Source organism: Hippopotamus amphibius, chromosome 16, assembly GCF_030028045.1.
Source record: "Hippopotamus amphibius kiboko isolate mHipAmp2 chromosome 16, mHipAmp2.hap2, whole genome shotgun sequence".
NCBI lineage: Eukaryota > Metazoa > Chordata > Mammalia > Artiodactyla > Hippopotamidae > Hippopotamus > Hippopotamus amphibius.
In genome coordinates, this window is record NC_080201.1 from 62,389,809 (window position 1) to 62,405,257 (window position 15,449).

The window sequence follows — 15,449 nt, forward strand, 5'->3', positions numbered from 1 at the left end:
ATATTTTATGAAGGGGAAAGAAAGGAAGTCTGTTTTAGAGCTAATTATTCCTGGATGGAAAAATAAAGTGATGATTACAGAAAGTGATGGAAGTTTTGTGGGAAGTAGACACTGAGAGAAGGTTTTAGTGCATAGTCAGGATTGACTAAATTTAGAATAAATTTAATCCAGTAAATGAATTTTAAAAGTAAGCTGGTGCAAAACTTGAGTTTGTCTTCTCTCTCTGTTGAAAGGACAAGTTTTCTTTAAAAGTTGAGCTGCCTTTGATAACAGATTTTAAAGAAAGGTAAGTGCTTACAAATCAAACAGCTCTAAGTACAAGAGAAAGTGATCTGTTCTGTATTTGCCTTTGAAATCTTGTATTGCCATTTTGGCTAAGTAAATAACTATTGTTTCACAGTGACATATGATCCTATCTGACTGAGTGTTCTAAATGCTTTTTGATATTTTTTGACAAAATTTCCCAAATCAAATTGTAATGAAGTTACCTTGACCTCTAGTTAACTTTGGGTGCTTCAAAGGGCCCATGAAACATCCCAAGCAGATATTAAACTAATTAGGTTAATTTGGTGTGTTAAATTACATGGGAAGTATTGTCAAATGAGTAATAAAACTTCTCAGGTTATATTTTATGGTAAATTTTACTAATAGATATATTCTAGAAATTATATGGAGTTCCTAAAATTCTGATATGTCCTGGTAAAATGTTATCATCATCATCCTAGTTATTACCTGAAAGTGTTGTATGTCAAAGTAGTAACCAAGTTACTTTGTCAATCGCATTGTAATTAGGTTTTAAATGTGCCTTCTTAAGTCTTTTGTCATTATAGACAGTTATGGTTTCACTCTGATGCCTTTGCAAAAGTACTACCTCTTCAAGGTTTATAGAGACAACTTTCTAAGATTGAATTAAAATTACTTAGGTAAATCGATTTTGTTATTAACAGTAAGCTGGTGCCAGACTGGATTTGGTTTTCTCTCTCTGTTAAGAGAACAAAGTTTTCTTGGAATGCTGCTTTTGATAACAGAGTGTGTGCCTTTAAGTGATTTATATTTGCTTTTGAAATCTTTTGTTACTTTGGTTGAGTGAATAAGTAGTATTTCAGAATGATCTGTGAAGATTATGGCACATGAAAATAAAGTTCACTCTGCCTCTACAAAAATTAACCCTTCACTGTCAGACTTTCACCATCCTGATGTCTTTGTAGCATGGCAATGCTCTACTCCTAAGTCAGGGAATTTAAAATGGGTAAACAATAGCTGTAAATTAAACAGTCAGGGCCAAGGGAAATCCAAGATGCTGCATAGCTTTTCCCAGCTCCCTGGCAAACCTCATTTTTATTTGATGGGTTAAAGCCTTTCCTGGTGGTAGGGCTGATGCCCTCACAATGGAAAGAAAATGGTTAAAATGTGTTTTCCACTTGGGGTATGCCTTCCACAATCTCCAGTGACCAAGGTACCCACTTCACTGGACAAATCATACAAGCCTTAACAAAAACCTCACAAACTTCTTGAAACTATCACTGCCACTCTCATCCTTCATCGTTAGGCAAAGTTAAGGAACTAATGGAAAAACTAGACTCAAAAGGAACAAAAATTAATTACATGGGATTAAATGAATTGCTAAATATGATTACAATTTTTACAACTTTTGTCTGACATATTATTGGTTTCTCGTCTTTGTTTTTCAGATATAAAGAAGCTCTTCTCCTTAAGCTACTTATGATTTACAACAACTTGGTAATTTACACCTGTGGGTAAAATTAAAACATTTTTCGTTTCTCCCTGCTTATTCCCTCCAGAAATTGGAGACCCTTGGGTTATGAACAGCTTTATCAGATAAATAAAAAAGACTGTCTCCTGACATGTGCAGGAATCTCAAAGTATTTTGGGGACCTCTAGAAGGGAGAAATCCACCTAGGCAAAATCTGATGGCAGGCCTTTGGCATGGATTTCTTGGCCTTTAGAGGCCTTTTGGAAATTTAGTCTGAGACTCCTTCTGAGGAATTACACCAGAGTCAGTGTGGAGGAAACTATGCGGTCAATGGACCTGAAATCAACCAGGTCTGCTGGTTCAAATCCAGTTCCACTACATATTAGCTTGTCTGATTTTGCACAAACTACATACCAGTCTTCACCCTCCATTCCTGTGCAATACAAGGAAAATAAATCATTATTCCCTCCCTTCCTTGAAGTGATTCTTTAAGGGACTTAGTGATCAGAGAGCTCAGATTCCACATGTTTCTACAGCAAGGATCCTGAAACCTGATAGCTTTCTGTTTCATTGCTTGCAGAATAAAATGGAATTGGACTCTGCTTTCGGGGAGAATGATACAGATTTTGTAGGAATTGGGGAGACATATTCTGCTCCTCCTCACTTCTCTTCAAGCAGCCCTTCCAGGAACTTTGAAACATACTAAAAGTTTTATTTATGTTTAAAAAACCAATTCTCAGAGATGGAGAACTTGCTCAATGTGTCCTTTACCACCTGCCCCCCATAACTCCACTGCTGCATGGAATTGGACTCCCAGGGCCAGGGCAGATGGACATTCTTGACAGCTTGCTGTGTCGTTTTCTCAGCAGATCTGAGCCTCATCAACTTTATCTAGGATGCTGTGTCAGAATGTTCACCAATTTCATCAGAAGCTTGTCCGCAGGCGGCCCCTGGAGCCCAGGGAGGGGTTTGAGAGTCACATGGCCCATCGTCTGAACATCCTAGACCTGGTGGCCTTGGGTATGGGCAGCACCCTGGGAGCTGGTGTGTACATCGTCGCTGGAGAAGTGGCTGTATATAAAGCTGGACCAGCGATTGTCATCTGCTTCTTGGTGGCCGGCCTGTCTTCTGTGTTGTGTGGGCTCTGCTTTGCAGATTTGGCAGCCCGGGCACCATGCTCTGGTTCTGCCTATCTCTACAGCTATGTCACGGTGGGACAACTGTATGCCTTCGTCATTGGTTGGAACCTCATGCTGTCCTATGTCATTGGTGAGATGATGGCGTGGGGGAAGGTGTTGGGGCTTAAGATCAGGAAAGTCGGAGGGGCTTTTGGACTGGTCACTCATTCAGGATAACTGTACTATCAACCTTATGGGGTGAAGTGGGTAACTGTGGCAGGAAAATCCCACAACTTAAGTCTACCCTGCTTTCCTTAAATGATTGAATCAAGAACTGAGAAGGAACGGGAACTGGAAGTGAGGGAGAGGGAGGCACGTCCCACAGGCTCTTCCCTTCGCCTATTTTTAGTCTTTGTTCAGCTGTTGCCTTCCTGGGATTTTCCTTTACCACTTGATTTAAATTTTAACCCTCACGCCCCAACCCTCTTGGCAAGTTAAAAATTATCCACACTCTGGCTATAGAATTTGTTTTAATTAACTTTTAGGAAAGACAAATACATCATTTCTCAACATAATTTCCTTGCTTTTCAATACTCTTTTTCCATCTATCAACAAGCTTTCGTATTCCCTCATTAAAAAATGTTTTAGGCTGAGCTTCAAGCCACGAATGCACCACTGTCTTCACTTCTTCATCAGAAGTGAATCTTTGTCCTTGTAGGGCTGCTTTCAGGGGACCAAACAGGTGAAATTCCGACGGAGCAAGATCAGGACTATAGGGAGGATGTTTTAACACCTAAAAACGAACTAATCCACGACAGACTTAGGTTTTGAAAAGTTTGTGCAAGGTGGGTACCAAAACAACTCACGGAAGAGCATAAACAGAAGTGTATGGATATCTGCAAACAAAATTTGGACTGATACCCTAAGGAAGGTGAAAGTTTCTTAAAGAGAATCATCACTGGTGATGAGACATGGATTCATCACTGCAAGCCTGAGAGTAAACAGCAGAGTATGGAATGGAAACACCCTCAATCGCTGACCAAGAGAAAGTTCAAAAGTCAACCATCAGCTAGAAAATTGATGCTTACAGTTTTCTGGGATTCTCAAGGGCCCGTATTGAAACATGATCAGGAAAAATGTTCAACAATCAACAGTGCTCATTACATTGAGATGTTTATTGAAGAGCTGAAGCCTAAACTTTGAATTAAACACAGAGGACTGCTATCCAAGGGCATTGTGATCTTGCGTGACAATGCACGTCTGCACACTTCTGCCCACATTGTTGACACTCCGCAAAAACTTTGTTTTGAGGTGTTAAAGCATCCTGTGAAGTGAAGATAGTGGTGCATTCATGGCTTGAAGCTCAGCCTAAAACATTTTTTAATGAGGGAATATGAAAGCTTGTTGACAGATGGACAAAGTGTATTGAAAAGCAAGGTGATTATGTTGAAAAATGATGTATTTGTCTTTTCTAAACATTAATTAAAATAAATTCTACAGCCAGAGTGCAGATTTTTGACTCACCCTCATATTTTCTGGCCTAACACTAATCTCCTCTAACATATTAAGTAGTTGACCTATTTTGTGAATCATCTGGGTCTACTCTCACCACTCCAAGAAAAGAAAGTTTTTGAGATAAGGTATTTTGTCTGTTTTTTTCCCCCAAATACATCCCATGGCTCATGATAGGAGTTCAACGTATATTTGTCAATGAATATTCCTTCTTCTGCTGCTTCAGGTACCGCCAGCGTGGCCAGAGCCTGGAGCTATACCTTTGACAGCCTGATTGGGAACCACATCTCTCAGGCGTTACAGGGAACTTTCTCTCTGTACATGCCCTTCTCCCTGGCCACATATGCAGACTTTTTTGCACTGGGCCTGGTGCTGCTGCTCATGGGTGAGACAGGGGTCAAAGATAGAATGGGAAGAGTAGGGTGTGGAGGGGGATCTGGGATGCAGAAGTTTCAGGGTTACAGAATGGTGGGAGGATTAGGCCTGGAACGAAGTGCCTGAGGTAAGAGAGACAGGAAGGCAAATCATAGACCATTGTTTTCTACTCTTCACCCTATTGGTATTCTGGGTTGAATCATTCTTTGGTGTAAGCTGTGCTGTTTATCGTAGGTTTTGTTTTCAATCATTGTCAGATATTGAGTAGCACCACTGGTCTTTACTCACCAGATAATGGTGAAGCCCACCTCCCAAGTTATGACAATCAGGATGTCTCCAGACATTGCTGAAAGTCTCTTGAGAGACAAAACCACCCACACCTGATAAACATTTACTTAGACTTACAAGTTTTTTCCTTGTACTGAGACTGAGGATGTTTGATTAATTGAGAGAAAATTCACATAAAATAAAATTAACATTTTACTATATTCCCCTAGATTTATTGAGACATAATTGACATACAATATTATATAATCTTATGTACAAAGTGATGATTTGATTGATGTGTTTATTGTGAGATAATTGCCACAATAAGAAATTAACCATTTTTTTTAAAGAACTTTATTTATTATTTTTTTGGCTGCACTGAGTCTTTGTTGCTGCACGCAGGCTTTCTCGAGTTGTGGCAAGTGGGGGCTACTCTTGGTTGAGGTGCGTGGGCTTCTCATTGCAGTGGTTTCTCTTGTTGCAGAACACAGGCTCTAGGTGCACGGGCTTCAATAGCTGTGGCATGTGGGCTCAGTAATTGTGGCTCAGGGGTTCTAGAGCACAGGCTCAGTAGTTATGGCATACAGGCTTAGTTGCTCCACGTCATGGATGATCTTCCCAGACCAGGGATCAAACCCATGTCTCCTGCATTGGCAGGTGGATTCCTAACCACTGTGCCATCAGGGAAGTCCCAAAATTAAGCATCTCAAAGTGTACAATTCAGTGGCACTTAGTACATTCCCAGTGTTGTGCAATCATCTCCTCTGTCTAGTTCCAAACATTTTCACCCCAGCAAAAGGAAACCCTGTGCCCATTGAACAGTCACTGTCCATCTGCCACCCACCCCCAAACCCCAGCCTCTGACAGCCACTACTTTTCTTTCTGTGTCCATGAATTTCATTATTTTGCATGTTTCACCTTCCATCTTTCCCACAGGAGTACTGGTTCTGGGAGCTCGTGAGTCGGCCCTGGTTAACAAAGTGTTCACAGGCATCAACCTTTTGGTTCTCAGCTTCATCATCCTCTCTGGCTGCATTAAGGGGGATCTGCACAACTGGCAGCTCACGGAGCAGGACTACACATTGAACACATCTGGACCCAGTGACACCTATAGGTGAGGAGGGTACTCTTGGCACGTGTATCTGTGGTGTGCAGAGCTGGGAATATGGTGGGGAGTAAAGAGATTGGGGCTGATGGATCCAATGGGGGAAGTCCTGGAGCCCAAGGCTCATGGTATGAACTGAGGAGTCCAGTAGAGATGGCTGAACACACCTCACCCATGTTCTTCCTCATTCCTTCTCTCACCATAGCTTGGGCCCTCTGGGTTCTGGAGGGTTTGTGCCTTTTGGCTTTGAAGGGATTCTTCACGGAGCAGCAATGTGTTTCTACGCCTTTGATGGCTTTGATGTTATTGCCATTACAGGTAAAAAGGTCAATGTATGTCCCATCAGGGGTTTGGGCAGTTTGGGCAACCCTTGGGCATAGGAGTTTGTAGAAGGTTAGACTGCTTTTGGAGGTGCAAGAGGGAATTGGATTTTGAGCTTTCATTCCAGTGTGTTTCCTGACCCACTACTCTACCCATCTTGCAGGGGAAGAAGTCCAGAATCCTCATCGTTCCATCCCCTTGGGCATCGTCTTCACGATCTCCATCTGCTTTTTGGCATATGTTGGTATTTCAGCGGCCCTCACCCTTATGGTGCCCTACTACCGGATTCACCCTGAGAGCCCCTTGCCGCAGGCTCTTCTCCATGTTGGGTGGGGCCCTGCCAGATATGTCGTGGCTGTTGGCACCCTCTGTGCTCTTTCATCCAGGTCAGTGTCATGGTTTTCTCCCCTGTCTGCTGTCAGATGCTCATGTATCCCAGCCCTTGGGGTTGAGAGACAAGAGGGAAAGACACCTTACCCCATGTAGACTAGGGAGAAGATGCCCTGGTCTGTCCTGCTTCTCCACGACCTCACACATGTTCCCATTGTCCCTTCCAGCCTCCTGGGTGCCATGTTCCCCATGCCTCGGTTAACATATGCAATGGCAGAAGACGGGCTCCTTTTCCGGGGACTTGCCCGGATCCATCCCCGCACAGGCACCCCCATCATGGCCACCTTGGCTTCTGGAACTCTTGCAGGTGAAGAAACAAAACCCACTCCTTCTTTGATCAATTTTCTCACCTTGGATATTTCTACTGGTTTTTCACTCCTTTCCCCACCTTGTTTGTGCCCTCATTCCAGGGGTCATGGCATTACTCTTTGAGTTCCATGGCCTTGTGAACCTCATGTCAATTGGGACCCTGTTTGCTTACTCCCTGGTGGCTCTTTCTGTTCTTGTCCTCAGGTGAGACTCCACTACACCTTGACTGGGGGCCTTGGGCTTGTGGGGATTGATGAGAAGATAACCCTCGTCTGCCTTCATGCTGCCTTCTAAATGTCCTGCTAGGCTTAAGTTGGGAAAGAAATGGATTAGCCTGTCTGATGCTGGATGAGTAGGGACTGCTGTGAATATTGCCTTAATATTTCTAATCCAGATATCAACCAGATCAGAATTTCAGCAAGAAGGAGAAAACAGAGGAGGAAATTGAGATGGAGGCTGAAGTTGAAGAAACTCCTTTGGAATCTGTACCTAAAGCAGGAACCTCAAAGATTCTCAAGAGCCTGTGTGACCCTCTTGACACCATCCCCACTCTGGCATCTGGCCAGATTGTCTACGGATGTGCCTTACTGCTTGGTGAGCAGCGGGATTGCTCTTTGGTGGTCTTCTGAAATTGACAGGATGGGGTGGGATTGGGTATTTTGGCAGTTGAGGAGGAGTCTTGGAGATATGATGGCCTGATGTGGGCAGTTTGGGGGAGGGGTGTGACCCAAGGTCTTGAGCTATGTGGCTTCTGGAGGTGAGCCTGTGCTCCTCCACCGTGACCCTTGCAGTTCTCCTGCTGACCATCCTGAGCCTGGTGCTGGCCCGGTGGCCCAGCGGTGTGTTCTCTGGAGACCCCGTGTCCATAACAGTGGCTGTGCTGCTGCTGCTGCTCATCGTGGGGGTCACGGTCATCATTTGGAGGCAGCCCCAGAGCCCTGCTCCTCTTCCCTTCAAGGTAGGTGACCTCATGTGCCCAACTGTCCACCTTGAGTGAGTGAAGTCTGCATGCTTTGAGGTCTAAATATCCTTTGCTGGACCAGGGAAGAAGGGGAGTTGCTAAAACCAAGGGACCCTTCCCTGATCTACCGTCAGTGCTTTACATACCCAGTCTCAGTAGGCACTGAACACACAGCCTGAATAGGACTGGAGTCTTCCTGCCCATGTGGGGTCGGGGTCTCCCTTTTAGACGTCTGTGATGTGCTCAGGGATTAACTGACTTTGCCCTCAGGTCCCTGCTTTGCCTGTCCTTCCCCTGCTGAGCATCTTTCTGAATGTTTACTTGATGATGCAGATGACCTCTGGCATCTGGGTCCAATTTGGCATCTGGAATGCCATTGGTAAGTGGTTTTCTGGGATAAGGGGGCCTCTTGAGTGACTGAACGCAACCCTCTTCCAACCCTCCCTCCCCCAAACTGTGTCAGGCACCATAAGAGGAGGCCTATTGGGCATGTGTAAGTGGGGAGAGCACCTACTTTCCCTTCTCATTTTCTCATTTCCCTCCTAGGATTTGCCATATACTTTGGATATGGGATCCGACACAGCTTGGAGGAGAACAAGGATCAACAGCCACCAGCCTCCACCTCCCAGATGCTTGACAGCAATGTCCCTAGTGATGAATCATCTTAGTCACAGGAAATAGATGCTGTGTTGAATTCCTGCATGCACTGGAGATATCGGCTGGTTCAAGGGGCACTTTGAGCCTCTATGGTGTGTGATGGTGGAATGCATTTAGGGCCCTGTATTTATTGCCAGCGGATAAAATGGCTTTACTTCTGCATAATTTTTTAAAATAAATTTTTATTTATTTATCAGCTGCGTTAGGTCTTCGTTGCTGCATGCGGGCTTTCTGTAGTTGCGGAGAGCGGGGGCTGCTCTTCATTGTGGTGCTCCGGCTCCTCATTGCCATGGCTCCTCTTCTTGCGGATCACGGGCTCTAGGCGTGTGGGCTTCAGTAGTTGTGGCTTGCGGGCTCTAGAGCGCAGGCTCAGTAGTTATGGTGCACAGGATTAGTTGCTCCGTGGCATGTGGGATCTTCCCAACCCAAGGACTGAACCCGTGGCAGTACGAACTGCCATGGATACTCCAGGCACTAGGTGACCAGCCTTTATTATGCCCCGCTGTGAGCAGAATTCACCTGGTGGTTGTAGTGGGATCCTCTGTGGGACCACTACGTTTCACAAGGTTTGATCCTCAGACATTTTGACTAGATTATCAGTTGCCTGAGAAGGCCTTCTGCCTGGAAGGAACAGATGTCACTTTTTTTTTCCTGCAGAGCTGAGCAGGCTCTGTCTCTCATTTCTTTAGCAAATAATTAGTTCAGGCCATATATCAACTTGTGTTCAATTTGAGCCAAAATTAACAAAAATTAGCCACCTGCATTTCCTGAGGCTTTCTTCCTAGATCTCCCTAAGTCCTCACCTAGGAGAATGCATTGGTGCCCACTAAGATTCCAAGACTTAAGCAAAAACAGCTTGAATAAAATTCCGGATGACATGTAAAGCTCTGGTCCGGATATCAGGAGAACTCACCAAAGTCCCGGAGGAGTACTAAGAAGTGGGTGGGGCTCAAAGGGCCCATACTGGTACCAAGCACTGGTTCAGGTGGACTCCAGGAGCCCGGTGGTGGCTGTCTCTGATACTCTGCTGTCTACACCAAGAGAATGTGGATGGAAAATCAAATAACTATCAAGCTAAGAAAAAAGAAGACAGTATAGTGTGAAAAATGTTTAAGTTATAAGGCGGGCATTAATGTAAACATCACAAAATTGTATCAGCTTTGTAAAACGTTAACGTTATAATTTTATCAGCTTTGTAAAATATAAAAATTTAAGCCTAGACAAAATACTGAAATGGAATTCTTCAAAAATAAAAACAGTCATTGCATCTCGAAGAAGAAGAAAAAGGAGAAGGAGGAGGAGGAAGAGAGAATTTTACCTGAGCCAAACTGAGGACTATAACCTGGGAAATAGGTTCCCAGGGGCTCTGAGACCTGTTCTACTGGTCAGAAATTAGGTATATGGTTTTATACAATTTTCAGATAAAGAATTTTTCATATTGACAGGTTAGCATTCTACATAAAGTTCATCAGTGGCTCGGGGTCAGTCATGCATGTACAGAGCAAGCCTTTGGTCAATGCAACTCTCTGTATTAGATGAAAAAAAATCTGAATCTTTAAATTACAATGCTGGTGTCTGAAGAAAGAGACCGTTTTTCTCAAAGGTTGATTACATCCTCCTGCTTTGAGGAGGTCTGGCTGATATATGATGCAGATGAACATTGCACGCTGGGAAAGGCCTACCACAAAGCAGGCATGTAATTTATTTTTTCTTTCTGTCTTAGTTTGACTCTCCTGCCATAGAAACATTTATGATTTGTCTTCATCAGTCTAAACATGGGCTATTGGGTGATTCTCTTAAGTTTATATCAAGTTGATCAACTTCTTTTTGCAGGGCTTCAGGAAAAGGGCAGCTTTTTTTTCTTCCTAATGATTCCAAGTCAAAAGTGGGAGAAAAATTGGAAATGTTAGTTTGGAGAGGTGTATCCTATAATCGAGGAAACTACAAGAGTTCAGGATCCAGTCCAGTTTACAGGTGGAAAAGAAAATCTCAAGGACGATTAAGAGAACTACTGTTATCTGACATCCACAAGTGTGTGTTCTAGTTTGTATTGAAATCTAATTTTTTCTCTCAAATCACCCTTGTTTTTACCAAAGATAGGCAAATTAAGACTAATTTGTGTATAAAATAAATTTAGGTGCATTAAAATTGGCCTGATTATTTTACATAGGTTCAGCAAGGATAGCGATTGATCAGATAGGCTCTTTCAAATCTGCTTGTCTAGAACGTTTCCTAAGGGATCTTTGGAGTGAATTTGTAAATGCCTCTTGAGGCCAAGAACAAGACAAGGAGTTGGCATCAGACTCACCTGTAGTACCTACAAATCTGGCTAAATTCTTCTCTTCCTGACGTCCTCAAGGTACCGTGAGGTCCCTGTTTCTGCCAGGACATGTTTCTTACTCCCCTGGTGAGGCTGCTGGAAGCCCTGCACACAAGGCACCAGCTGCTCTTCCAAGGGGCCTGATGACTCCGTGAAGTCAATCTTACTTCCTTAAAGCTCTCTGATCATATTTGACACAATGCACATTCTCAAATATGACACCCCAGTTAAAACCTTGGGAATCGTATTTTCACTTGTGTCCCGGTACAAGGAGAACAGATTCTTAGCGAACATTTGTAAGTAATTGTATTGCCATAAAGGTGAGAATGCCTGCTAAGAGTTTCTGCATTTGGAGGGATGCAATAGGGAGAAAAAGATAAATATTTCACTTCTGCGTAAAAAAGGTGCACTTTACCAAATTGCTGTAAATCATAGTTAGCTGAAGAGAAAGGTTTCCTTATAGCTGGGGAAAAAAAAAGATTAAAAAGCTAGTAATATTTCAGACAAATAGTCATAAAAATTGTCAGTCATATTGATTAGTTCCTTCAGTCCTTTGTGATTAATTCTTATTGACCGTCATCTTTTGTAGGCAGTTTTATGCAACCACGAGGTCTTCCACTAGAGTTCCATAACTTCTTACCCAGTCCAATGGTCTTCTCTGAAAGGTATCAGAATCCTATATTTATCAAAAAGTCCTTTCTAAGAATCTTCTTGAAGATGAAGCATTTTTGCAAGGGCATCAGCATGAAGCAACTGTCTATAAATGACAATAGTAAAAGCCACAATTAAAGAGCTGATTACAATGTGATTGACAAGGAAATTTGGTGACTTCTATGGCCTATAGAACTTTAAGGTAATAACTAAAACTATAACTGATAACATTTTACCAGGATATGTCAGATTTTTAGGAATTACACATAATTTTTAGAGATTTAATTTAGTAACATTTGTCCACCCAATATAATCTAAGAAGGTATATCATCACTTATTTGACAATGATTCCCGTATATTTAACAAGCCAATAGACCTAATGAGTTTAGTAATTCTCTTCCAGATGTTTTAGGAGCTCTCTTAAAACTACAAAAATGGACTTGAGGTAAAAAAAATACTTCATTTAGAACTTGATTTGGGGGACTTCCCTGGCAGTCCAGCAGTTAAGACTCCACACTTCTACTGCAGGGGGCGTGTGCTTTATCCCTGGTCAGGGAACTTGGACCCCCCACATGCAGTGCATTGTGGCCAGAAAATAAAGAATTTGATTTGGGTAAGATTTTCAAAGATAGAAAAAGGTCTTAAAACATTTGGTCAGGGACTTCGTAGGTGGCGCAGTGGGTAAGAATCCGCCTGCCAATGCCGGGGACACAGGTTCGATCCCTGCCTCAGGAAGATACCACATGCCATGGAGCAACTAAGCTCATGCGCCACAACTAGTGAGGCTGCGCTCTACAGCCCATAAGCCACAATTATTGAGACCATGTGCCACAACTACTGAAGCCCACGCACCTAGAGCCCATGCTCCACAACAAGAGAAGCCACTGCAATGAGAAGCCCTTGCACCACAACAAAGAGTAGACCCTGTTCTCTACAACCGGAGAAAGCCCGAATACAGCAACAAAGACCCAACACAGTCAATTAATTAATTAATTAATTAAAAAAACATTTGGTCAAATAGCGATAAGGGATTAATATCCAATATATATAAAGAGCTCATACAACTCAACATAAAAAAAATTCTGATTTTAAAAATGGGCAGAAGATCTGAATATACATTCTTCCAAAGAGGAAATGCAGATGGCCAACAGGCACATGACAAAGTCCTCAACATCAGTAATCATCAGGGAAGTGCAAATCAAAACCACAATGAAATATCACCTGAAAGCTGTCAGAAGGGCCATCATCAGAAAAAACACAAATAACAAATGTTGGCGAGGATTTGGGCAAAAGGGGTCCCTTGTACACTGTTGGTGGGAATGTAAATTGGTGCAGCTACTGTGAAAAACAGTATGGAGGTTTCTCAAAAAACTAAAAATTATACTACCATATGACCCAGCAAGTCCACTCCTGGGTATATATTCGAAAAAAATAAAAACACTAACTTGAAAAGATGCATGCACCTCAGTGATCATGGCAGCATTATTTACAATAGCCAAGATATGGAATGAGCCTAAGTGTCCATCAACAGATGAATGGATAAAGAAGATGTGAATATATATATATAAGACAACTAAATGCTCCATAGCAGCTTAAGCCACTCCATCCATTCGATCTTGTGTCGTTGGCTTTTTTTTTTTTTGGCCACACTGCGCAGCATGTAGAACTTCTCCGACCAGGCAGCAAACCCACACCTCCCTGAGGAGTAGAGCTCCTTACCGCTTATGTCAAGTTTTACTTTTCTGCCTGTATGCTCAGCTCACCCATCAAACAGAGCTTCCTAAAGAAGGGGACCAAGTCACACTCCCCTTTATCCTCTTCCATCCCTTTGTGCAAGGCTGGATGCAGGAATGATGCTTGTTAAATGCTTTTGTTACTTGAATTAACATCAGAGATTTTAATGACCCCTTCTCCTGGTTGGGGTCCAGCTGGGCTTGGGGGCTTCCCCACACTGGAGTGTCTAGGTCACGTGTAGACTGTGAAAAGTCGGGTAGTGTAAGAAGACTAGCGAGGAGGGTTTTAAGTGGGGTCCCCAGTTTTACAGCCCTTTCTTCTCAGGGTCCTTGATGATCAAATGAATTCAAGTGTCCAAGGAATAACCAATAAACAGCCTATAATAGGAACAGGAAAGAGTTTTATTTGAGCCAAACTGAGGACTGTAGTCTGGGAGACAGACTCTCAGATAGCTCTGAGGAAGTGCTGCATCGAAGCATGGTTTTTAGCAGTTTTCCACCTTATCCAAACAAAGACCATACATCAGACATGACAGGGTACGTTCTTTCAAGGTTTCAATAGAGACAGACTTCGTACTTAGACAGCGAGACAGCAGGACCTTGGAGTCTGGGAAGGGAACTTTATCTCCCAGGGAGTGTTACCATGGACACCATGAGAAGGGAGCTGTTCATCCTTATCTTCAGAACAGACGTTCTTCACCTCAGTGGTTAAAGCAGATGTGCTGTGAGGCTTGGACAGGCTGGTTTAGTTCACACAAAGTTCAGGCTGAGCCACGTAGAAGCCAAACTGCCTTCCCCACACCTCAATATGTGAACATTTTCTCCATCACAAGCAGATAAAATCTTAGAGCCATATGATCCAGCAATTCTACTTCTGAGGCTCTACCCAGAAGAATAGAAAGCACACCCTGGAAGAGATATTTGTACACCCATGTTCATAGCGGCATTATTCACAGTAGCTAACGCATGAAATCAACCCAAGTGCCCACTGCCCATCAAATGGAGAAGCCAAATGTATGTGCCAATAATAAAGTATTATTCAGCATGAAAAAGGAAGGGGATTCTATCACATGCTACGCAATGGAGGAAACTTGTAGACATTTTACTAAGTGAAATAAGCCTGACAGGAAAGGACAAATATTGAATGATTCCACTTAAATAAAGTACCCAGAGTGGTCAGATTCATAGAGAGAGAAAGTAGAAGAGTGATGGCCAGGAACTGAGAGGAGAGAGGGGGAATTGTTTTTGAATGAGTACAGAGTTGAAGTTTTGGCAGATGACAAAAGTCCTGGAGTTTGGTTGCACAAAATGTGAATGTACTTAACAAGACTGAACTGGACACTTATAAATGGTTAAAATGGTAAATTTTATGTTATGTGTATCTTACCACAATAAAAAAACCTCTCAGAACCATCCCCTGAGGCTAACCAGAGAAGAGCAAAGGGCTGATAGCAGCCCTGCAGACGCTCCCCGCCCACACAACCCCGTCCCCACCCCAACCACCCAGGGGTTCAGGGCTGTCTTCTGTGCACAGGGACTCCCTGCTTCGGTGTTTGGAGATGCATCAGCTCCAGCCCAACACAGCGTAAACTCACCCTCACTGACTCTGCTCCAGTGCTCCAGGCTCTGCTCCCACATCCAGTAAGTCTTGGGAAACCCCTCTTCTGTAGGAGACGGGGCGCTGAGTTCAGATCCTCCTAAAGAGACCTCTGCAATCCAAGTGTGCAGTGGGTCAGCCTGGCTCCAGCCTGAGGGTGGCAAGTCCCATTTTCCAGATGGAAGCAGAAGGAGCTGGGAACTCTGTGTGTGTGCGTGTGTGTGTGTGTGTGTGTGTGTGTGTGAAGAGGTGGTGTGCGGGAGATTGTATTAATGTCTGGAGTCTCTAGATTCATTTTTGGGCCGGTGTTCAAACAATAAAGATTACACTTATATAGAGTTTATAATATGTGGACCACTGAATTCAGCCTCCTGTATGCTGTCGGCCCTCTGTATTTTCTGGTTCTTCATCTGGGACTT

At 43.3% G+C, this 15,449-nt stretch overlaps 1 protein-coding gene across 1 annotated transcript; it reads left to right on the forward strand.

Annotated features, from left to right (window-relative positions):
* Positions 1-2,595: 2,595 nt before the first annotated feature.
* Positions 2,596-8,870, forward strand: LOC130838639 (cationic amino acid transporter 3-like). Its single transcript, XM_057712053.1, has 11 exons — positions 2,596-2,983; positions 4,571-4,729; positions 5,923-6,100; positions 6,297-6,409; positions 6,576-6,798; positions 6,970-7,109; positions 7,213-7,315; positions 7,506-7,705; positions 7,903-8,069; positions 8,343-8,451; positions 8,619-8,870. Exons 1-11 carry the CDS (start codon positions 2,611-2,613, stop codon positions 8,738-8,740), a joined length of 1,887 nt encoding a protein of 628 aa, XP_057568036.1. The 5' UTR covers positions 2,596-2,610; the 3' UTR covers positions 8,741-8,870.
* The last annotated feature ends 6,579 nt before the right edge of the window (positions 8,871-15,449 follow it).